The sequence below is a fragment of the Tachysurus vachellii genome, chromosome 5, assembly GCF_030014155.1.
Source record: "Tachysurus vachellii isolate PV-2020 chromosome 5, HZAU_Pvac_v1, whole genome shotgun sequence".
Lineage (NCBI taxonomy): Eukaryota > Metazoa > Chordata > Actinopteri > Siluriformes > Bagridae > Tachysurus > Tachysurus vachellii.
The window spans coordinates 4,957,500-4,983,491 of NC_083464.1; the positions used below are offsets into that span (position 1 = coordinate 4,957,500).

At 39.3% G+C, this 25,992-nt stretch overlaps 1 protein-coding gene across 1 annotated transcript; it reads right to left on the reverse strand.

Moving 5' to 3' along the window:
• Positions 1 to 892: 892 nt before the first annotated feature.
• si:ch73-206p6.1 (phospholipid scramblase 2) lies at positions 893 to 22,020 on the reverse strand. The gene is made up of 7 exons (XM_060869160.1): positions 21,784 to 22,020; positions 16,577 to 16,657; positions 16,380 to 16,422; positions 11,424 to 11,644; positions 9,290 to 9,451; positions 5,251 to 5,409; positions 893 to 3,224 (listed from the first exon to the last, which is right to left on the reverse strand). Exons 2-7 carry the CDS (start codon positions 16,646 to 16,648, stop codon positions 3,195 to 3,197), a joined length of 687 nt encoding a protein of 228 aa, XP_060725143.1. The 5' UTR covers positions 16,649 to 16,657; positions 21,784 to 22,020; the 3' UTR covers positions 893 to 3,194.
• Between the last annotated feature and the right edge of the window lie 3,972 nt (positions 22,021 to 25,992).

Here is a 25,992-nt window from a genome sequence, read left to right on the forward strand (position 1 = left end):
GAAAGGAAAGGAAAGGAAAGGGAAAGGAAGGGAAAGGAAGGGAAGAGAAGGGAAAAGAAGGGAAGGGAAGGAATCGAAAGGAAAGGCTGACTTCCTTACCTTTTGCATTCCCTTTACTTTTTTCTCTAGCTTTTTTATCTAACTGTTATTGTTATGTTAATGTTCTTCTTTGGAAATATTCACAATTCATATATGAAGTTTAAACTTTTTTTTTTTTGGTTTCTAATTTAGGGGTTGATAATAAAAGGAAATATCTGAGATCATTTGAAACTTTAGCATTAATGTTTTTCCATGAGAATATTTTCTTACATACCACATTTTTTCTTTATGTTACTAGTGGAAATTTCCCACACCTACTCAGAGAAAGTCTCTCTCTCTCTCTCTCTCTCTCTCTCTCTCTCCCTCTCTCTCTCACACACACACAAACACACACACATTTAGATAGACTGCTCTATACATACAAATGTGTATATATACGAACTGAAGTATATCGGGCTCTCTTACACAGAGCCCCCTTGGATGACAAGGTGGGAGTGACCATGGACAAGGTCCGAACCCATCACAGTAATCACATAACACGATTAACGTAAGTGTTCAGTGTCATTAGAACTTGTTATTTAGGTCATTGAAACATTAGGAATAATATTCCCACAGGCTGATCTGAGACGCTATAGACTTGGACAGAAAGCCAAGTGGTTTACATGTTCTTGGAAGAATGCATATTTCCTTTGAGAACCCAAAGAAACATGATCATGAAGGCCAAGGAGATATCAAAACAGAGCCAGGACAAAAGTTCTGTTAAAGCATTAGTTTTTTTTTATTTAAAAAATCCCAAACCTTGAGCATAGCGGTACAAATGATTAAATCCAATATCATAGCAGTATAACTACTGATACTTTGCCTAGAGAAAGAAATCCACCAAAAGTCAGTAAACGAGCGACATGAGAGACGCAGCAATGATGTCATTGGGGTGAATATGTATACAGTACGTATCACTAAATCACAGATAATCTGCTTCCATGTCTGTTCATATTTTCCCAGAATCACTCCATTCGGATCAACTAGTTGTTTTTTAGCGCTTAAGATTCTATTTCCTCCTTCCCATCATTTAAAAACATGTTTTATTAAATATTTACCCATGTTTGTAGAACATGTCTGACAATCGGGGTAACACTTTATACCGCAACGTCGCCACACAAAACCCATGAGACCTCTGAAAGTTGAAAATAAATCATTTATTTAATAAAAACCTGTGGAACAAGGCAGTGCGTAGACTACATTCTGTATTAACGAGCACGACGCGCGTCGACTGGACTACAGCTTCACAGACTCACACACACACATTTGTAAAGTGCAAGCATACGTTTCATGCATATTTACCTGAGTAAAAAAAAAAAAAAAAAAAAAAAAAAAAAGGAAAAGACTGACGAGTAAAGTTAGGAGGTGCAGAGGTTTTGCCAGGCTGCTGTTGCCCTCTACTGCACGCATTTGGTAGTACTATGAAGTAGGTTAAAAAACAAAACAAAACAAAAATAAATAAATAAATAAAAAGAGCTTGATGTGACACTTTAAAACAAATGTAAATGGCTAAATATTAACCCACAAATAAATAAAAGAAACATCAATACAGTAGCTTTACAATAGAGTCTTAGTGCCTATCCTGGATGGATTAATGGCTTTATCAGTGCCGTGGTATAATTACAGAATAAAAAAAATGAGTCACATAGTTTTGGTCAGTCGTATCAGCTATTAGAGCGAAACCCTAGAAATCATCGGTGAGAAATATTTTACTTTTCTGTTAAAGTAAGAACACAAATCAAAGTCACTACACTACAATAAACACTTACAGGATTTAAATATCTATATGTACTTCAGTCTGAGGAAGGCAGGAAGGATGAGGAGGAGGAGGAGGAGGAGGAGGAGGAGGAGCGAGAATCAAATGAGCTTTAAAGCCTCATGGCACAGCAGCTAGGATGGGTATTAACTGCTTATACGGCTCTGCTTGAGAAGTGGGGCAGGAGATCAGGGCAAAAGAGGGAGGAAAAGAAAAGTTCAGTACATAATGGCTAAATAAACAATTCATTCTACCTCATTTCTATGAATTTGTTATATAAAGGCTTTATTTATTTAATAAGGAATTGATCTGGGTCTGTTCCAGAAAGGGGGAATGAGGAAAATCCAGATTTTTTTTTTCTTTTCTTCCAGATACAAGGATTTGATAGAATCTTTAGGCTCTTAGCTTAAGTGACTTCAGTGTTTAATCCTTCATATTTAAACACTTGTAAAATGTTGGGACTTTTCACTAAAGCCCTTTGAATTATTCATTCTTTCATTCATTCATTCATTCATTCATTTTCTACCACTTATCCGAACTACCTCGGGTCACGGGGAGCCTGTGCCTCAGGCGTCATCACAGCGAATATTCACGTTGAAAATCATATTAATGATTTCACCAAATCAAGTAGTTTTCAAAATATAAATTATTTTTTTTTCTTTTACATTTTGAAAATCTAATTCAAAGGGCGGGGGGGGCACGGTGGCGGGTTGGGGGTTCGATTCCCGCCTCCGCCTTGTGTGTGTGGAGTTTGCATATTCTCCCCGTGCCTCGAGGGTTTCCTCCGGGTACTCCGGTTTCCTCCCCCGGTCCAAAGACATGCATGGTAGGTTGATTGGCATCTCCGGAAAAATTGTCCGTAGTGTGTGATTGCATGAGAGAATGAGAGTGTGTGTGTGTGCCCTGCGATGGGTTGGCACTCCGTCCAGGGTGTATCCTACCTTGATGCCCGATGATGCCTGAGATAGGCACAGGCTCCCCGTGACCCGAGGTATAAGCGTTCGGATTAGCGGTAGAAGATGAGTGAGTGAGTGAGTAAATAGAGTTTCAATTATTTATTTATGTATTTATTTTAGTTTTGTTTTTAAAATTAATTTAGTTTTTTGGTTGTTTTTTTTAAGCCTTCTTTTTATATGGTGCAAAAAAAAAAAATAACTTTTGTTTTACTGATGAGAAATTGTCCTTTTGTTTTTCGTAATCCTGGCTGAACGTATGAAGGATTATTTGGTTTAAAATTTGGTTTATTTGGATTCGGTAATCGTGCTGACACAGGATTAATTCATCCCAGTCCTCTTTTTGGAACAGACCCCCTTTTACTCCTCTTTCTGCTTTGTTCGGGTTGCTCACACTCGCTCAGCGGTTAGTTGTTCGTCTCGAAAAACATGAAGTCCTGTAAAAGGAAGAAGAGAAATAGGAAAATAAATCAAAAACTGAAATATAAAGATTGTGTGTCCAGCAAAAATCCACAGCAATTCAAACAGAGCTGATTAATGAGCAAGAGAACAAAAAGGAAAAAAAAATGATATATTCAAACAGTAAAAACAAACTTTTTTATAAAAATTAAATGCATTAAAATAACCGAATCATTAGAAATTCTTAATAGTTATTAATAATACTAATTATTTATTCCTTATTCATTCAGTATTTCATGGGGAAACTACGGTGGCCAAGAAGTGCGAAACACATTAACAAATCCGAAAACACAACGACAAGTCAGACAACCCGGAAAAGGTAGGGATCGTTTGTGAATGGAAACTTACCGATCGTCGGACGAGACACGTGTCATTCACCTGTATATCTTGAATGACAGGTGTCTTGTCCAATGATCGGTAAGTTTCCAATCACAAACTATACCTACCTTTTCTGTTGGTTGTCTGAATTGTTGCACGTAACAAATTAACAAATCCGAAAACACAACGACAATTCAGACAACCCGGAAGAGGTTGGTATAGTTTGTGATTGGAACGATCATTGGACAAGACACCTGTCACTCAAGGTATACAGGCAGTACAACAGTCTGCCGCAGGGAAAAGTTGGAATGTGTGTGTATTACATACTGTGGATTACTGTGGATTAATTCTGTTATTTTCTTATATTTAAACGGAGAACTTTACACATTACACATAAGATTGTGATAAGATAACATTAGATAAGTTTCCATTCACAAACAATACCTCCCTTTTCCGGGATGTCTGACTTGTTGTTGTGTATTCGGATTTGTTCATGTGTTTTGCACTTCTTGGCCACCGTAATAAACTTGGATTTTTCACTTGGAAACTTGGCGATTTTTTAATTTGTTTTTGAACACAACCACAGGATTCTTCTCCTGCTGCTACAGACACACATACGCAATGTGCTCCTATGAGAACTGTATTCATGTTCCACACACGTGAATAAAAGACGGATTTGGCTGAATGCTTGTTGTGATGACGTCGCACGACACGTCCTGGACAGACTGACAACATCTCTGTTATTTATAGAAAATGGTTTTATCATTCAAGTCGCCACTTTCGTTACTTAATTTATTCTACTTTCTGAGTAAATTTTACTCACTCAAATTTTGGCAATAAAGCAAATCAGCAAATGGAAGTGATTTTCACTTGAGATGAAGAGCTGGAACATCTAGAACTTGTAGCAGCTCCAGTTGGATTCCGCTTAATGAAGACCGCAAACATTCTAAGAGAAGTTACCAACTCCATGTGGTGTTTGAGGACAACAACCTCCTCAACAACACACAATTATCAGACTGTATCTGACTGTAGAAAGGACATTATTCATAATAACACTCTCTGGTGTTTATAACAGTTTATAATCACACCCTCCAGTGTCACCTAAATGAGGATGAGGTTCACTTTTGTGTCTGGTTCCTCTCAAGGTTTCTTCCTCTTCCATCTAAGGGAGTTTTTCCTCACCACAGTCACCTCAGACTTGTTCATTAGGTATAAATACAAACACATTTAAATAAAAGTCTAATAATAATTTTGGACTTTTGTATAATATTAAAATTTATGTACTATATTTATGCTCTGTAAATAAATACAAATATATTTGAATTGAATTGAATAGATGCCCCAAGTGCTTATTCAAAAACAGCTAAAATTCAGTGTAAGGTTATCAACAAAGGGGAAAAAAAAACACGTCTCACACTGAAGTCCTGACTCACTTTAGATCAGACTCACAGCCAGAAATCAGTTTATACTGATTAAAAACATACTATAAGTCCATTTCCATTCCACTGGCATAACAGAGCACCAGTGTACTGGGACAAAGGCTTAAAGAAATGGATCAATTTCCTGAAACATTAACTAAGTTTGGACAGTGTAAATAAAGTGTGCTGGAGAAAAAGTCAGAAATTGTTCATGGTACGAGATTCCCAGTAGCGAGATCTGAGAGCCCGATGATCTGAGAGTACTCACAATGAGGAAGCAGAGTCCGATCATCACCGCTTTCATTCGGACGTCGAGGTCCATGGGGAACTGGATCCCGAAGTTATCCGTGTCTGTAAAGACTTCTCGGAGAAGGCCGGACCACTGTTTACTGATTCTCCCGATGCTCACTTCATCCATGGTCAAAATCTGTCAGAGGACCGAAACACAAACATTATTTATTCATGAAAAATGTTTAACTTGCTTCACTAGTCTGTATGCAGTCAATACATATATAGGGTTAGATTTAATTCTTTAAAAATATAATGTATTATTATGTCGCTTTGTAGAAGCCAACATTCTGTTTTCCTATTCAAGCTTAGACAAAAATGTATAAAATTTAATTTTTAAAATTTTTAAAAACACAAAAGCCTAGGGCTTTTGAGCCACATGCACCAAATTCGGATATGTTGTAGACTCTGGTCTGAAGTTTGTTGTTCTTATTTTCTAAGCGATCCGAGTACCGGTACTTCCGGTACCGGGTCTCAAAATGGCCTTTTTTCCCCCATAGACTCCCATTATAAACTTTGGAGGTTTATAGCTTGGCAAGCTTTTGAACTATCTACACCAAACTCGGCCAGCTCCTTTAGGGTGATACTCTGAACAAAGTTTTAAATTGATGTACCGACTGGCCTTCCGGTTGTGCCGCAGCCCCGCCCCCAAAATATGCAAAATCAAAAAACTTTTTACAACATGGACATGACATATATCAAAACACTCAGAACAATGAGGGGAACTTCCTCAGGAGAATTCGGATGACATCACATGCTCGTCTCCACTTGCCTCCAAATGTTTTGGCACCCTATCTTTCTGTCCACTTGCCTCCAAAAGTAACACTGACCATTATGTCCACATGCCTCCAAAAAGCACCGGCCTTTGCAAATAGTTGTCTCGTCAAAGCCAACATCAAAATTTGTTGCGACGAACTTTACAAATCTAGTTATTATTATTATTATTATTATTATTATTATTATTATTATTATTCTCCTCCTGTGGATTAATGATATGAAGCGTATTCCAGCCTGATGCTTAGATGGATTTAGCAGAAAACAAACAAGACTGATGATCAGTGAGATCTTGCCCAATGACTGACTAACTAACCATTAAGGATCATGGTCATCTCTCGTTGGCTAAACTTCTTACCCAATACTTTTAGTCTTTTGGAAAAAAATAAATCGAGATTTTATGTTTGTTTTCTTTTACATCAGTGTTTCTCTAAAACCATGTAAGTCATAAGGAGATGCTTTAGCACTGAGAAGCTTCCAGTGTATTTGAGGTAAACAGGAACCAATAAGCATAAGGATGCTGAGAATACTATCTAATCCCTAAACATGACAAATACTGAAGAAGATCTTTTATTAGTCACAAATACAGTCCAGAAATCAGAGAGGGTTAAGGGCCTTATACAACAAGGGCCCAGCATTCAGTAGCTTAGCAAAGCTGGAGCTTGAACCACTGACCTTCTGATCAGTAACCCAGAACCCTAACCATTGGGCCAATGCATTTAAATTAATATTTATTAAAATTAGCCAAGACAGGCTAAAAAATGTATCTGTTACCAAAGTGTACATGATGTGCACATAGATATTATGTGTAACCGTTCTTATATAGATATATTTTTCACCTTCGACACAGCAGTCAGCTTTTTCTAATCACACAATGGCTACCAGATGAAGATGAACAGAGATGCATAACATACTCAGAGGAAAGCCACATCTGACCATGATTGGCTATTGTTGTGATTGACATGGGAGAGAGAGTATGCCCCTCCCATCCAGAGATTATAGCCTGTTTAGCCCCCAGGCTCCCAGTAACAGATGGAGTGATCAGGATTTGAACTGTATGACATCAACAACAGTATCAGATCTAGCACTGTGGTGGGTTTTTTTCCCCACCTGCTATAGTGCAAAGTAGCATGTAAGTATGAGTCGTCTGCAATAAAAACAAAAAGTGAGGATTGAGTTCCAACCGAAGTGAGCGGGTACACTATGTTTTCCTCTGTAGATATATTATATGTAGTGTTAAGTGGGTTTCCCACAGGGTATGTTTGCCGTAGCCCGACTTTGAGTTGCTCTGGTTTCAGACTCAGATGATTCTATTGAACAACAGGGAATAGATGTTCGTCTTACGACATCACAAACGCACATGGAGAACACAAACATATCGACTCAGCATTTATTTTTTTTGTTCTATTATGTGCAGTAAGACACTTCGCTTTGTTTGTGTCCCACACCAACCCCAGGATAAGCAGAAATGAATCACAGAAACAGAACAACCAAAACAAGGCCAATGAGTCGTTCGTGGGCCAAAAGAGTGAGCCGAATGATTCGACTCACTGAAAAGAGCTGGAATTCCAATCAATAGTGCTGAGAGGGAATTCGAACCTTTCATCCGTGAAGTGAAGACAGATGGGAAGAACAGGGACTCACCTGCCATTTGGAAAAGATTAATGTCTTTTATGGAATAAATTATATTTAGTCTCTCATATTTGGTCTTGGGTTAAAACCTTGGGTCTTTCACATGTGCTGTTAAGTCCATTTCTGCTCTTTGGGTAAAAAAAAGAAAACTTTACAAATTTTAGACAAGAGTGTATGAAGTGTCTTTTATTTCTCTTTATTATCTTTTATTTAAGAACGCCGTTCAGCAGCTGATGATGAACACCTGAGCAGAATTATTTCCCATATGAGCTTTCTTTTCCTCTAGGTTTAAGGGACTTAAATCTTGGACAATCCTCCAGCATAGTGACACAGAGTTGTACCTTCTGCTGGTCATCATTAAAAAAAAGAAATCCCATGGCTTGTGAGGTTTTAGCTTAATGCTAATCTTAAGGTGTGTCTGAAATTGCATACCTGTGCACTATTCTACTCCACTGTGTAAAGTCAAGGAAGAAGGGAACGGCTACCAGGCTTGGACGCCGGGTGAGAACGTTTTCAAGATGGCCGAGAACACTCCGGTTGGAAAAGACGTCTTACAAGCGTTTTTGAAATTAGCCCACGTTGTGTGATTCATTTTTCAACATTTTAAAAAATCCGGCATATCCTGCTATTGTGAAGACGTTAGTGTTCCGTCTGAGGCAATTCTACACTTTTAACATTCGTACTCTAGACGCTAGACTACCTGAAGCCTAGTGTGTAGTATGGCATTTAGGATGCAGCTTTAAATTTTATGCTAGCTTCAGGATGTTTTATTCTCCTCCAAAAGACAAAACCCCATTAAGTAAATCCTTGGGCATCTGCTAAAAGCTGTAAATGCAAATGAAAAATCAACTTAGTAAACAAATAAAAGCTGCACGAGTGCTACTGGCTCCCCCTAGTGGAGAATGGTTTATCTGACCAACGTGTGAGTAAAGCACATCATATATCGTCGCTGTCGGGCGGAAACCTCGTATGTCCAAATTTGGTCAATTTCATATTTTTTCACATATCGCTGCTATTGGTCAGTCCCCACGTGGGTCTGTTATTTTTTACAAGTTATTAACCAATCTAAAGTCTTGAAAATAGCTTGAGCGCAAATCTCATAACTCGATTGGACACTTCAACTGTCCACCTCTTCCTCACTCCGTGGGAGAGCTTCACGGCATATTTCTCCTCAAGAAGAGTCGCAACGAATCAACACGTCTTCTGAGGTAAATGTCTTCAAAACACTGGGCTCAAAGAAAAAAAAATCTTGACCCCCGCTAGTTCTGGTGCTCGTCTGAGGACATGAATTTAGCGCAAGACAATCCACTGCAACGCGGACTAAACCCTGTGCACTGTAGATAAGGTACGGCGTTTTTTTAATTTCCTGAAAAATAACGGTTTTGGAGATACGAGGATTCCGCCTGACAGCGACGATATAAACCTTAACAGTGACTTTTTTTTTTTTGTTAGTTTGTTTTAACCTCCATTAACCTCTTTCAGTTCTGAACCCCAGGGCTCTCTTATTTGAAGTGCATTTCACCCAATCTGCAGCACTCATTAATCTCTTAAGGCTTGGAGCATTTCATGCGGTGCCAGAGTGATGATGAATGATCTGGGCAGAGACACGGTACCTCAAAGTCGACGTCTGGAAGGCAGCTCCAGCCACAGAAGGGTCCCTGCAGCTTCAGTACAGGCTCCTTGTTCTCATTCTGGATGGTGAACTTGGGAAGGAAAGGATGCCACTCTTGGAGCACATAACCAACAATGTTCCCTGGTGGAGACTGAACCTCCAGCTGAGATGAGAAATAGACATAGAGAGAGAGAGAGAGAGAGAGAGAGAGAGAGAGAGAGAGAGAGAGAGAGAGAGAGAGAGAGAGAGCTATTTACTCAAAACCCAACTGGAAGACTTCCTGGAAACTTGGAAACTGTTCCACTTGGTCTGAATTTCCATTCATAAAAAAAAAAGAAAAAAAAAGAAAGTTGCCTGCCAAAACATCAGCGAGAGCTGGGATTGTTCATCTGCTGGCCTTGCCAAGCCGGGAACATCAGTATCGACCCTGACACGAGATCTCTGCCAGGACAGAAACATCATGGGTGATAAAACAAGATCCTGGCTAAAAATGTTCAAATTACTTGAATCTGTCGTATCGTTTCAGCATCACAGAGACGAAGTTTTCCTTCAGTGTAAAGTCTCTTGTATTCTCTTCATTGTGAATTAGATTCCACTCGATTCTGCAGTGAAGTTATAGAACAAAGGTCACTGTCAAACCCCAAAACAGCTGAAAGTCAGGGTAATGTAGACCGAGCTCGTAATGACTTTTAAAGATGGACTGAAGAGTATTACATGACGCTACAGCAGTGTTTTTACTGCCACAGGAAGATCTTCAGGACTGAAGTTTACACTTTCTGCTTTCTCTGTGTTTGGGTTCTTTTTTTTTTCTGCCGTATTATGGTTCCACCGTCTCTCAGGGTAAGAGGCATGTATACTACAAGACTCTTCTCTGTACTGGCACCAAGGTGGTGGAACGAACTTCCCCTAGAGGTCCGGACAGCTGAGTCACTGGCTATTTTCAAGCGGTGGTTGAAGACCTACTTATTCAGGAAACACTTCAACTAGCACTTCTTTCCTTATCTTTTGCATTTAAAAAAAAAAAAAACAAAACAACCTTTGACCCTTTTTCATTGTAATTTTGAACAAAATTACTCATGGTATTTTAAGTATGTAACTTAGTGAGCCTGCATTAATGATTCAATGTTAGAGATTTAAGCACTTATGTACGTCGCTCTGGATAAGAGCGTCTGCCAAATGCTGTAAATGTAAATGTATTATTAACTTTAAGAAAGAGAAAGAAATTTCACAACTTTAAATATAACCATAAATGGACAAATTTGTTGTTAAAATTAAAAATTTGTGATGGGGAAAATTACATCTTAGAACGTCATCTAGAAGCTACTTAAATATTTAGCTTTCTATTTATTTAAATATTTCTCACTCTCTCTCTCACTCATTTTCTACCGCTTATCCGAACTACCTCGGGTCACGGGGAGCCTGTGCCTATCTCAGGCGGGCATTAAGGCAGGATACACCCTGGACGGAGTGCCAACCCATCGCAGGGCACACACACACACACTCATTCACTCACGCAATCACACACTACGGACAATTTTCCAGAGATGCCAATCAACCTACCATGCATGTCTTTGGACCGGGGGAGGAAACCGGAGTACCCGGAGGAAACCCCCGAGGCACGGGGAGAACATGCAAACTCCACACACACAAGGTGGAGGTGGGAATCGAACCCCCAACCCTGGAGGTGTGAGGCGAATGTGCTAACCACTAAGCCACCGTGACCCCTTTAAATATTTTCTTTTCTTTTTTTTTTTTTTTATAGATATCGATACTGCCAATAGAACACAAGCTTAAGCTTAAAAATAGTCAAATTGGTTTAAAAAAACTTTCATTTAGTTTCTAATATATTGGTTATATTCAAGATCCATGATGTTTAAAGCAAAGAATAATCTTTTCACTACTTTGCACTGGAAACTGACTGGAGATCTTTATTGGTAGATATTCCCATTGCTCTTACGACTGTGATTAGCACAGAATTGAAGAAACTCCAAAGAAATTGTATAAAAAAGTCTTTTTAACAAATAAACAGATGTTCTTTCTGTAGAAAAAGAGGCAAATGAGACACTCAGGAGATGAAGGTATACTAATTGTCTAGTCTTGTGCTACACAACACACTCGTTGCTCGGAGCACTCACCTCTTGAAGACAGCACGGGAAGAAGCAGGACATGCACTTTAGGGGTCGGCTGACTGTGATCACTTCCTGGCCGAAGTTATCCAGGATGCGAATGGTGAAGGAGCGCAGAGGGCCGCAGCACTGCCGCGTTAGACAGTCGTTCTCCTCCACTGCGTAGAACACGTTCTGGCCCAACGAGTTCTTGATTTCATACTTGTTATTGCTCTCGAAGCCGACCAGAGCTGTAGACACATTTTCACACAAGGGTGCGTTGGGTATAAATTCAAGTACGCTTACACATTAGTGCGAAACAGTTGTCAGGAAATGTCGCTACTGACTGTCTTAACACTGTTATGAATGATTGATTGGTGTTCAGTTGCTAAGCATGTAGCTGTAACATTCTAAAACCGCATCGTTTCACATTGTACACAGTCGGGTTTAGTCCTGTATTAAAGTGCAGTCATATTTTATTATGTAGCTTTGTAGAAGCCAACATTCTGTTTTCCTATTTAAGCTTAGACAAAAATTTATCAAGAGTAACTCCTCCTAGGGCTTTCGAGCCACATGCACCAAATTCGGATATGTTACAGAACCTGGTCTGATGTTTGTTGCTATTACATTTCTAAGCGATCCGAGTACCGGTACTTCCGGTACCGGGTCTCAAAGTGGCCTTTTTTCCCATAGACTCCCATTATAAATTTATAGAGGTTTATAACTTATCAAGCTTTGGAACTATCTACACCAAACTCGCCCAGCTCCTTTAGGGTGATACTCTGAACAAAGTTTTACATTGGTGTACCGACTGAACTTTCGGTTGTCCCACAGCCCCGCCCCCAAAATATGCAAAATCAAAAAACTTTCTACAACATGGACATGTGACATATCAAAACACTCAGAACAATGAGGGGAACTTCCTCACGTGTATTCTGATGACGTCACGTGACGTTATTTAATGTCACATGAAAAAAAATAATTAGCACAACATGGACATGTGACATTTCAAAACACTCAGCCCAATGTGGGGAACGTCCTTAAGAGTATTCTGATGACCTCACATGCTCGTCTCCACTTACATCCAAATGTTTTGGCACCCTAACTTTCTGTCTACTTGCTTCCAAAAGTAACACTGACCCTTATGTCCACTCGCCTCCAAAAAGCACCGGCCTTTACAAATACTTGCATCGTCAAAGCCAACATCAAAGTTTGTCGCGACAGTTATTATTTTTTTGTTTACTTTTTTCATTTCACATTTCATGTTCTTTGTTAAACACTTAAAAATGTATGTATATTAACATGCACACAGACACACATGCGCACACACACACACGCATATATATATATATGCGTGTGTGTGTGTGTTTGTGTGTGTGTGTGTGTGTGAAAAGAGGAATGCAAAGTTAAGGAACCCCTGAAAATTTCCATGATTTTCATTTATAAATATTTGGGAAAGCCTTCTTTCCTTGTACTTCCTTGCACTTGGCCACCTTAAATACCTTTTCTCATGATTGGATGCACCTGTCTATGACGTTCAAGGCTTAATGAGCCACCAAACCAATTGTGTGTTCCAATTAATCAGTGCTAAGTAGTTACAGGTATTCAAATCAACAACATGGCAAGGGTGCCCAAATGTATGCACCTGTCTAATTTCGTTTTGATGCATATTGCACATATTCTGTTAATCCAATAAACCACATTTCACTACTGAAATATTACTGAAGTGTCCTTCAGTTATTTGATAGAACAAAATAAAATTGCTGATCCAAACACCCAAATATTTATAAATGAAAATCATGGAAATTGTCAGGGGTTCCTAAACTTTTGCATGCGACTATATATAAAATATGTTTATTATTAGCCTTACTTGTACAGGATCCTGTGCATGAGCTTCTACTATAAGTGATCGCTTATTAAATTAAGCTAAATAATATAAATCTATTGTTTGTTATAGTCTGAATGGCAGGATGTTAAACACAAGTTTAAAAAAAGATATTCAGTTAAAATAATGATATTTTATGTTCAAATAATGAGATACCGAATCAAATAAAACTATACATCTTGATATAACGCAATGATGAAATGCTATGCAGAAAGTTCAGCTTTACTTTTTTACTCTTTATGAACATATTCCCACTGTATGTGGATGCCCAACATGTTAAAGGAAAAAAAAACCTAGCTCTTAAATCTCCTAGACATCAGCTGAGTGTGAGTAATAAGGTCTGTTAAGGTAATGTGACGGTTTCTTATCATCCTTATTCAGCTTTGCTTTTTAGCTGCACCCACTTAAAATCTGATTACTCTGATTAATTATCCATAGACATGATCCATGATGCTGTGTGTGTCTGATAAATGAAGTTCTGAAGCCTCAGTCTAACCTCCAGACCTACGGTAACCATTTCCTTGTCTTTTTTCCCTCCAAATCCAGAACTACGTACATAAGTATTATATTTTAAAAGCCAGAACAATTTCATAGTTAAACATACCATGTACAAATTTAGACTGCATAGATATCTACTACTGGTAGAAGTGACAATTAAAATAGATCAAATGGAATTTGTACTTAATAAAATGATCTGAACTAAAGAGAAATATGTTTATTCTCCATTTTTGTTTTCCATTTCTGACTACAGTGCAATCTGTAACAGCATATTTAAAATGTAAGCTCCATCCTCTTTACAAAGGTGTCAAAAGCGTAAAGGCACTCCTGGGTAACAGGAGTACAGTCACCTTTGCTCGGCCAGAAGCTATAGGCCTGGTCAAGCGTCCATGCTGCACAGGCGTGTACACAAAGCTGGGTAGGAGAGTGGCCACTCCTGGTAGGGATAAACTGATTCCTTTTTTCACAAGGCATGGGTGGAGAAATTCGGAGTTTTCGACAGTGCCCCCAATCTCAATGGACAGCCCCCAAGACGCCAGCACCGGTGCCCCTTATCCCAATGCCAATGATAGAGGTACTATTCGAGCATGGATGCTGTTGGGCCGCTGCCAAAGTCATCCCAGGGTCATCACTGTGGTTATAGATTACACCACCAGGTACCCTGAGGCGGTCCCTCTTCATAAGGCCACTCCCTGCAACATGACTAAAGAACTGATGCTCCTCTACTGTATGTCTGGGTTGAGATACAATAGGACATGCTCACAGGCCCAATTATGCTGTTTACATCCTGACTTATAATAGATCAGGGTCCTTTGGTGCAGATAAAACACCTGAGGGTGTCCGCAGGTTCCACCAGACACTGAAGGGGATGTAGTGCCGGGTGGTAGACAAGGAGGGAAGGGATTGGCACCTCCCCAGCCAACCAAGAGGATGTAGGCCAGGATGAGGTCCCAATCCCTTCCCTCCTTGTCTACCACCTGGCGCTGCATCCCCTTCAGTGTCTGCTGGTGGAACCACATGCCACAAGCATCCACAGGGTTCACACCCTTTAAGCTCCTGTTCGGGGTGTAACCACAGGTCCTGGGAAACGTGGCCAAGGAAACGTGGGAAGAGCAGCAGTCACCGTTCAGGTCAGTTATCAAATATGTCCAACAAATGTAAGGACATACTGACAAAGTAACCTCTATAGTGGTTCCACCCTCATCACTCTGTGTTCGCCACCGCCGCTGACCTAGCCGATGACCTTGGCACTCATCCTGCCTGCCAAGGTCACCGGCTACACCATCCAACCTCCAGCCCGCTATTTCACCCAGTACAACACTTAGGTCTCTTTTTTCTACCCACCAAAGTACATGTAAAGTTTCCACATGTGTAAAAAATTGAAAACATTTTCTAAACCAACATTTTTCAACAGTTTTAAAATCATTTTCAAAATTAGCTTTTTTGGTTCTCAAGATAGGGGAAAAGAGTCGATTTTTGATTTTTGATGAACTACATGCGTGAAAATTTACCTGGTACATTTATATTGCTCATTCCTTTTCCAAAACATTTATGGTAGAAACAATAATTAAATAAATAAATATTTGATTTATAACAAAAGGACTAGATCTTTGGTTTTAGTTAAGTATTCTGTTGTGCAAATATTAGATAGAGATGAATGCATTAACTCCTAGATGATCATTTAGGGCCTTTTTACACCTGGTCACTTCATGTGTTTTCTCTGATCTGATAGCTATCTGATTTGTTAAAACTGTTCCATTTACATTAGGCCACATAAACGCGTCTCGGCGAATCGGATATCGATCCGATCTTTCTACTCCCGCCCAAAATGCAAATATATTTTACCTCATTTCCGGGGTGACTGAAATGGAACACGCTTTGGTGTATGCGGTTTTCAGAGTGCAATCAAAAAGAAGACGAAAAAACTCGTTACGACGGTTATGCTACAAAAAACAGCATTTACAGTTTGCTGCGTTTTCGCTGGCGGCAGCGGCGCATTTTAAGTCCCAACGAGACGCCTGGGTGAAAGAAGACGTACTTCCGTTTGGGAGGAGTATAGCGCTGACGTATGTGGCTTGAACAACCACATTCATTTACACCTGTCCAGTTTCATCTGAAATGCGTCCCAGACCACCTCCTGAAGTGGTTTGTACCATCGGATTTATATCCGTCTCCAAAACGTTTCGGAGGGCATTTAGACCTGGTCTTTTTACCATCAGATAGTTATCTGATCACAGAAAACGCATGAAGTGACCAGGTGTAAAAAGCCCATTAGTTGTAATTAAATTATCTTCTCAGACAGGCCAAGACAACACTTTTACTTCATAACCATACAATACTCATCATACACACAGTAGAAATCACTTAGTACTTGAACTACAAACATGGCAGTGAGTGTAAACCCTGTGATGAGGCCATTAGCTCACTCTATTTTATGGATCATACTAAGCGTGTCTCTAGAGCTCACTCCGCTCGAGGTGGGACAGGAGGACGCGTGCTAGTTTAACAAGATAACAGGCTCTTGAGATTTTGCATAGACACAAGGGAAGTAGCCACATAACCTAGATATCATGAACAAACCCTGTGACTGCTATTGATCTTACCCTCGATGAGCTCCACCTTCTGTTTAATCAGCAGCTGATCGATCTGCAGGAGATAAGATCATGTTTTAATGGTATGTGCAACAATATAGTGTACAGCATGCAATGAAATTGAAAATGATGACAGACTTCAGGGTATTTCTTATCAAGTGAAGGAAAACATGCTGTAGAAACATCCTGTTAGCACACGAAGCTGTCACCTGTGTCAGGTACTCAAGCCCAGGTGGGTAACTGGGCATCCCAGGGTTGGGCATCATGTACATTTCTGCCATGTTTGTCTTCTGAGAAAAGCAAAACAGGTCAAAATGAATAATTAATGATGCCAGCACCAAATTTACCCTACAATGATTTTGTGTGGCTCTAAACTTATTTATTTACTCAACTCTCTTTCCCAGAAGAGTTTTGCTTTGTTAATAACCAGCGTTAATGTTTTTTTTCTTTTGTCATGTCCCATGTTTTCTTTATCTAGCTAATTCAAATTTTATTTGTCACATACACAGACATGCAGTGAAATGCTTTAAGTTTTCACATATTCCATGAGCCCTGGGGTCAGAGCGCAGGGTCAGCTATAGTACGGCACCCCTGGAGCAGTTGAGGTTAAGGGCCTTGCTCAAGGACCCGACGTTGATGTCTCAGCAGCTTGTGGGCTTGAACCCCGACCTTCTGATCAGTAACCCGAAGCCTTAACCACTGAACCATCACCAACTGTGCCTATATATATATGTATTCAGAAATATACAGATTTACAAAATATACATACAGAAATATATTCATATAAAAGGTTTCAAGAAAACAAAAAAAAAAACGGTTCACACAAATGTTTATCTTCAGAGTAAATGGTGATATAAAACCTATTTTTGCTTCTGTGACAACCACTAAAATTCTGTGTAAGGTTAACACGTCTCACATCGAACGCCAACTCATCCTGGCTCATTTTATATCAGTTACAACCATGAAATTTGTTTGTTTATACAGATTGAAAATGTTCCATTAGCCCCCTAATCAACACACAATTATCAGACTGTATCTGACTCTAAAAAGGACATTATTCATAATAACACTCTCTGGTGTTTATAACAGTTTATAATCAAACCCTCCAGTGTCACCCAAATGAGGATGAGGTTCACTTTTGAGTCTGGTTCCTCTCAAGGTTTCTTCCTCTTCCATCTTATGCCACTTTTCCACCGAGGCAGTTTGAGTGCTGGTTCGGAGCCTAATTTAGAACCAGTTCTTTCTTTTTCGACAGCCAAAGCATCGGGTCTGAACCAGGAAAAGTGGTTCTTAAGTAGCACCAAAACGTTGTTGGTCTAGACTTAAGAACCGCTTGTGTCAGGGGCTGTGGGCGGGGCTACTGTTAGCGCATTTAATAATGTACCTTAAGTATACTAATGTTTAATACACTTTTACTTTACCGTCATATAATACATTATCAGCACACATGATAGTAAGTAGCTACATGCTAATGCTAACTTTTTTCTGTGTTAATGATAAAATAATGTTATGTACTTTCTCTATGACAACCTCCGTTTATACAGATTACATGGAGCTGCACGTACACGTTGGATTCGCCGCGTTTGGATGCTAATGTATGTTCACAAAGCCATGAGCATTAACAGTAAAGCAACATCTGCCATTGTTGATGTGTTTGTGTTTGCCGCTGCTGCGCTAACACAAACACATCAACGCCAGTGGAAAGACAAACCAGTTCTTAGAAGGTTCGCCAGTGGAACCAACTTTGAACCAGCACCAGCGCTAGCTCTGAACCAGCACCCGGTTCTTTTTGGTGGAAAAGGGGCAAACAGGAGTTTTTCCTCACCACAGTCGGCTCAGTCACCTCAGACTTGTTCATTAGGGATAAATACAAACACATTTAAATACAAGTCTAATATTAATATTGAATCTTTGCATAAATCTTTGTATAATACTTTCTGTTCTTTTTGCAATATTTCTTATGTTCTGTAAAGCTGCTTTGAGACAATGTCCATTGTTAAAAGCGCTTGAATTTGATTCATTTAATTTTAATTAAATTGAATTGAATTAATTTTCATTCTGCTGGCAGACTGAAACCAGCGGGGAGTGGTGCTCTTTGCTTTTCCGCAGTCAACAACCATCTCTTTAGTTTTATCAACATTCAGAGACAGGTTGTTGGCTACACCAGAGAGTTAGCTGTTGCACCTCCTCTCTGTATGCTGACTCGTCGTTCTTGCTGATGAGACCCACCACGGTCGTGTCATCTGCGAACTTGATGATGTGGTTCGAGCTGTGCATTGCTACACAGTCGTAAGTCATGAGTGAACAGCAGTGGGCTTAGCACACAGCCCTGTGGGGCTCCAGTGCTCAGTGTGGTGGTGCTGAAATGCTGCTCCCAATCCGGACTGACTGAGGTCTCCCAGTCAGGAGATCCAGGATCAAACTGCAGAAGGAGGTGATCAGTCCCAGCAGGCTCAGCTTCTCAATGCTGAATGCTGAACTGAAGTCTATGAACAGCATTCGAACAGAAGTGTCTTTATTGTCCAGCTGGGTGAGGGCTAAATGAAGGGTCGTGACAATGCCATCGTCCGTGGAGCAATTTAGACGATATGCAAACTGCAGGGGGTCCAGTGAGTGTGATAGCTGGGTCTTGATGTGCCTCACGACGAGCCTCTTTGGCTTGAGGCACGTTATAACAACAATTCTGCTCATTGAAATGAAGATGTCAGTGAAGCCATCCAAGATGTCAGTGAAGTCAGTGAAGGGAGCCAAAGAGGCTCATACAGTAGGTAACCTCAAATTACTGTTCCTGGTTCTTGAATGTAAAACCCAATGTAGATTTCTGCCTTTATAGACCATCTACTCCATGGTTGTAAAGCGTGGTTATTTGAGCTACGATATTCTTCCCTTCAGCTCAAACCTGTTGGCTTTTCTCCTCTTATCTCTCTCATCAACAAAGCTTTTCCACATGCAGAACCTCTCACTGGGTGTTTTTCAAGCAAATTTTTACAAAAACTTAGGAGATCTTCAGCTTCTGAAACAACCACCTTCACTTTCCCAAAGTTTGATATAAAAAGCACTTGACATGTATCAGAGTTTTGATCATCAGAGATTTGATGCATCAGAAAAAAAAAAAAAAAAAAATTATTTTGAATTTATTCTGATGCATTGCACTTCTTTGCATTGCTTCTACATGACTGGCGGATTGGAAAATTGCATGAGTATTCAGTGCATACAGTAGATAGTTCCATTAAATTAAATAATAATTTGATGTTAGGATCAGTTTTTTTTTTTATTCGTTCATTCATTAATTTCTATATTCTTTCACCAAATAAAGCCCACATGAATACAAGGATTGGCTCAGAGCAAGATCAGAAAAAAATCAAGCAGCGTTACGTATGAAATATTTGTTATGCTGACCTTCAGGAACACACTTTCATTGACACACTTACAGATATTGCTAATCCCTCACAAATCGATCATGGTTACTACAGATATCCTCCGGCAGCATTATGTAACTATAATGTACTGAAATCACATTCCATCAGAATAGCACTTAGCTAAATGGTCAGGAGAAGGACATTAGGCATTACATGCTACTTACCCTTCATGAATCATGGGTTTAAAAAAAAATAGCTTGCATTATATAGAAGAGAATGCTTTTACTTTAATGGGATCATTTAACTGGGTGTTGTAATTCTCGGAAAATCCTTTTCTCTGAGCTTTAGCCGAGTTTATTCAAGAATTTATCAAGAAACTCACAGTATACAGAGTTAAATGCAGTGCAATTACATATATATCATATATACATATATACAATTACATATATACAATTTAAGATGTTTAAGTTTTTTTCTTGTTAGCATTAACACTTTTTAATTAATTCAATTTTATTTCTAGCGCTTAACAATGAACGTTGTTACGAATCACCTTCGCAGAGATATACAAGTTAAGGACATAAATTAATATTTATTTAAAATGTTAGAACTTATGTTCACAATTCTGTTTTTAAAGAGTCAACTTGAGGAGACTGTGTTCTGTTTTGTTTCAATACTCTAGCTGTAACTCTGAGATATAACCACCAGCTTGACTAACTTGATTTGAAAGTCAAATTTCAACACAGAAATCGTGCATATTTACACACTGCAGGCCAGAACAACGTACACTGGTAATTGACTGCAATTCATTTGTTCCCAAGTGTTATAATATTATAAAATTCCAATTACTTTTTGGTACATTATTAAGGGTAGGGTCACGTGATTCATATGACATTGGATGAAATGCATGATTGATAGTCATTATTTAATTGTAACTCCGATGCACTGTGACAGATAAAAGAATTGCTTCCACTAGGTGTTTGATTGTGGCTGTGGGGATTTGTCTTCATTCAGCTATAATAGCGTTAGTGCAGCGGTGTCCAATTTATCCGAAAAGGGTCGGTTTTCTTTCGGGTGCAGGTTTTCTTTCCAACCATGCAGAAGCCACACCTGTTGTTCTTGGCTTTTAGTAGACTCGTGTGTGGCTTCTGCTTGGTTGGAATGAAAACCTGCACCCACACCGGCCCTTTCCGGATAAGATTGGACACCGCTGCATTAGTGAGATCAGGCGGTGATGTTGGGTGATGAGGCTCCAGGCCTGGTTCATCCCAAAGCTGCTGAATGGGGTTGAGTCGGAGTTAGGGCTCTGTGCAGGACACTCGCGTCCTTACACATGGAATGTTGTAGCCTAGTGGTTAAGGTGTAGGACTACTGATCGGAAGGTCATGAGTTTGAATCCCACTTCCATCAAGTTGCCACTGCTGGGCCCCTGAGCAATGCCCTTAACACTCAATTGCTCAGTTGTATAAACTGAAATAAAAACTTAAGTCACTCTGGATAAGGGTGTCTGCTAAATGCTGTAAACATACACATAAACCTTGTGCTTTGTGCACAGGTGCATTGTCAAGCTGGAGCAGACATGGGCCTCTTTCCTCCAGTAAAGGGAAATTATAATGTTACAGCATAAGAAAACATTTTATATAATTGTTGTTTGCTTCCAACTTGGTGGTCACAGTTTAAGGGACGATGCACATATGGGTGTGACGTCACAAAGATTTTCATCTGTATGATATCTGAATGCATTACACACAAGAAATATAAGAAAGACTGAAATGTAACAACAAACCCAGCTCTCTACCTTACTTTTGCATACAGTTCATTATTTTCAGCCCCTTTTTTTTTTAATCCACCAGATCCAGATCCAGAATCCAGAAGATTCAGTGATACAATAAACTCTATTGTACATTAAAAACAGCAATAAAAACCGTTTACTCTAGATTTCTGTTTAGATCAGGACAGAAAGGATCTGCATATGCATGTGTTTTATTTGAGGATGACTAGATCCCAGCAGGACTAGATCCCAGCAGGACCAGATCCTGGACCAGATCCTATGTGCTTACCGTTTATTGTAGGCGTCACCAAACCCAGTGTGATGGACAGATTCAACCCCTGAGCGACATGTTTAGTCTAAAAATAACAACCTGTCTAAAAACAAACGAGCACACAACTAGTCTAAAAACGCTTTTTCTACGTTTATAAAATAAACCTCATAAATAAATCGCCTTTACAAACCTACTATTACTGTCATTTGTAAAAGAAACGAGACGGATCAAGTGCGCTGGACTTCCCATGTATAAACTCACGCATTCGATTGGCTCTTAGTGATGTATCGTTCAAGGAGGAGTCGACTCTTTAGTTGATGGATTAAATTGAGTCGGTTCTTATCTCGCCAAATCGCTGTACTATAAATTCACCAGCAAGCGTATCTACTGTTGGTTGCCATGGCAATAACAATGTAAACATGAACAATAGAGCTTTAATACTTTATTCCATTTTAATGAGAATGTTACGTACAGTAATTAATAAGAAACAGACTTTTATATAGCAGTTTGTTGGATCAATAATTACGATTCTTTACACTTAAAATATATATTCTTTTTTAAATAATACAAAGAAAATGAACGTCGCGTTGTTTATTGAAAACAAGCAGGATAGTTTGTAATATGCAAAGAATTATAGTCACGGGTCAAAAAAAAAAACAAAAAAAAAGGAATCATTTGGGACAAAAATAGAAATAAGTCGTTTGGGAGCCCAAGGAGTCGACTCTTAGTGGTGAGCCGAGTCAGATGAGCTGACTCACCAAAAAGAGCCGGGATTCCCGTCACTGTTTGTTGTTCTCTCGCCCTTTCGATCCATGCGATCCAATCAGCATTCAGATGCTCAGAACGCCTACGGAAGCCGAAAAGGAATTGCACGACAGGCGTTTGGAGCTATTTCAAGACTGATATATTTTAAGCATCTCCCCACTCATGTAGCCCTACATTTGGCATTTTAATGCTAATCACATATATAGTGTTATTTATGTCAGTACTTTTGAGCTGGAACCAAATCCCTTGTGTGTGTCAACACACTTGACCAATAAACCTGATTCTGATTCTGATTCTGATGTGAATATCACAGAGGTTTGATAACTCAAGACTAAGACTGGTCTTTATCACATCTGTCACATATAGGCCACATTACATTAATTATATATATATATACCGTTATATATTTTCAAAGTTTTACAAGTAAGAAACAGACAATTACTGAATGTTTTTTATATATATATTCAGTAATTGTCTGTTTCTTACTTGTAAAACTTTCATACATGAATAAATGAGAAGCTTAAAAATAGAAAAAATATATCATTAAAACCGGTGGCTTAGTGGTTAGCACGTTCGCCTCACACCTCCAGGGTTGGGGGTTCGATTCCCGCCTCCACCTTGTGTGTGTGGAGTTTGCATGTTCTCCCCGTGCCTCGGGGGTTTCCTCCGGGTACTCCGGTTTCCTCCCCCGGTCCAAAGACATGCATGATAGGTTGATTGGCATCTCTGGAAAATTGTCCATAGTGTGTGAGTGAATGAGAGTGTGCGTGTGTGTGCCCTGCGATGGGTTGGCACTCCGTCCAGGGTGTATCCTGCCTTGATGCCCATTTCCATCTTCTCTTAGTCACTCACTCACTCTCTCTCATTTTCTACCACTTATCCGAACTACCTCGGGTCACGGGGAGCCTGTGCCTATCTCAGGCGTCATTGGGCATCAAGGCAGGATACACCCTGGACGGAGTGCCAACCCATCGCAGGGCACACACACACACTCATTCACTCACGCAATCACACACTAGGGACAATTTTCCAGAGATGCCAATCAACCTACCATGCATGTCTTTGGACCGGGGGAGGAAACCGGAGTACCCGGAGGAAACCCCTGAGGCACGGGGAGAACATGCAAACTCCACACACCAGGTGGAGGCGGGAATCGAACCCCGACCCTGGAGGTGTGAGGCGAATGTGAGGCGAACGTGCTAACCACTAAGCCACCGTGCCCCCTAGAACATGGAATAATTATTTTGAAAATTGCTTATGTACATTTAAATTGTCTTTTATTTTATTGTAATGTTTTTATTAGTTATGTATGTACTATGTACTAAAAGCAAACATTTTTTATAAAGACCCGAGCAGTCTTCAAAATTCAAACTCATTCATTCATCTTTTGGAAATGTTTCAGCTGGTTCAAGGTGAAGTGGATCTTGTGCTTGGAAAACTTAGATGGGATACAGCCTTATTAGGACACTACATGACATTTAGCAGAAGCCCTTATCCTGAGCGAAGTACAAAAGTGCTTTGAAGTCTCTATCAATGAGTACATTAACACTGGTTCATTAGGTTACAGACTTAGGATACTAACAGCCTATACACATGAAACAAACAGAGAAAATAAGCACTAGTTTAAGTGTTTCAGGAAGAGCTAGGTCTTCACCTGTTGTTTGAAGATAGTCTTACCCTGAGAGATGGTGGAACCAGTCAAGTGCTAGCGATATGAGATAAGAGCTTTGAGGTAAGATGGTGCTGGTCCATTTTTGGCTTTGTAGACAAGCATCAGTGTTTTGAATGTGATGCGTGCAGCTACCAGAAGCCAGACACACACACACACACACAAAGACACACACTAAGTCAGTTCATCTACCGGCATGTTTTTGGGAGTTGTGAGGAAACTCCTGAACTTGAAGGAATCTGTAAAGAAAGCTTTACAATAAAAATGTATTAAATAAATATGATTTTCTGTCATTTCTGCCCTGATAATTCATGGACTTGTCATTATTGGAAAGGTGTAAAATCAAATCAAAGATGAATGCTTAATTATTTTTTTTAATATACTAGTATCATTTTTGAGATGTATAGACATTTTCACACTTTTCACAAAGTTCCACTGGGTGATTTTAAATTCAGAGTAAACAGAATCCTGGGTAATTGTAGTTTGAGGTTTCACACTGCTCATACTTTACCCGGGATTAACATTGAATCCTGGCTATTCATAATCTGACATTTCGCACTGCATTACATTCCTAAACCCTGGATTAATAACCATGATTGGATAAATGGATAAAGGGCATAACCGGGTAAAAAGTTTTTACTTCTAAATGACGAGTGTGAAACGTTCCTCTACCCAGGATTAAAAGCAGGCTGTAATCTGGGGTTAAGCACAGTGTGAAACACTCTATAGAGTCATTTTATACAAATAGCCTCTGGCATGCTTTTAGGGATCTAAAATAAAATCTCCATCCTGATTCCTATAAAAATAACCTTTGTTAGCCCTTATTCAAATTTCTGTACGATCAGATTTTAAGCACATATACAGAAACTCCCTCATTTGTCTCTTTCTCTCTGTCATATCTGTACCATCACAATCACGTTTAGTCGGAATTTGGGTAAATTAGAACATTTCAGAAACACTAAAAAACCTACTTTTTTAATAGAAATCCTATTTGTTTGTAGGAGTTAAATACTAAAATATAGGTACATGTGCACACTATAAGCCTAAAAGTTTGTACACCCCAGGTATTTGGCTGTACAGTATACAGTAGCATGACTTAGACATGAACCACATGCCTAGGTTGTTCAAACACACTTGTATATTATTGTATATCACTTTATTTTGTCTTATATCATCAAAAGTTGTAATGTTATTTATGCTTGATTGACTTTTTTCAGTTTTTGTTTAGGAAATTTCAGGATCTGATTTATGAATTTAGCCGGATTTTTTTTTTATCCTAAACAAAACTGTGATTTTATTCCATTTTTTTTTTTTTTTTGCGGTTTCTGTAAAGAACAATTTTACACAACTCTAGCACTTCTGTCTGACCTCCATGGTATGTTAGATAACTGTCTCCTGCTAAATTGCTTTCCTTTACTCGTCTCCTAGCCATTACTGCTACTCTTTCCTGCACTCTTCTGTTTACTCGGTCCACTTTGAACAAAATAACTCCAGAGCTGGTGTCTTTTTATAGATTGCCAACACACTGATACGTCGTTGGCTGAGCTGGAGAGAGATAGATAGATAGATAGATAGATAGATAGATAGATAGATAGATAGATAGATAGATAGATAGATACTGTAGATAGATAGATAGATAGATAGATAGATAGATAGATAGATAGATAGATAGATAGATAGATAGATAGATACTGTAGATAGATAGATAGATCCAACTTTATTGTCATTGCATTGCATTGTACAGGTACACAGCAACGAAATGCAGTTTGGCATCTACCAGAAGTGCAGAATGT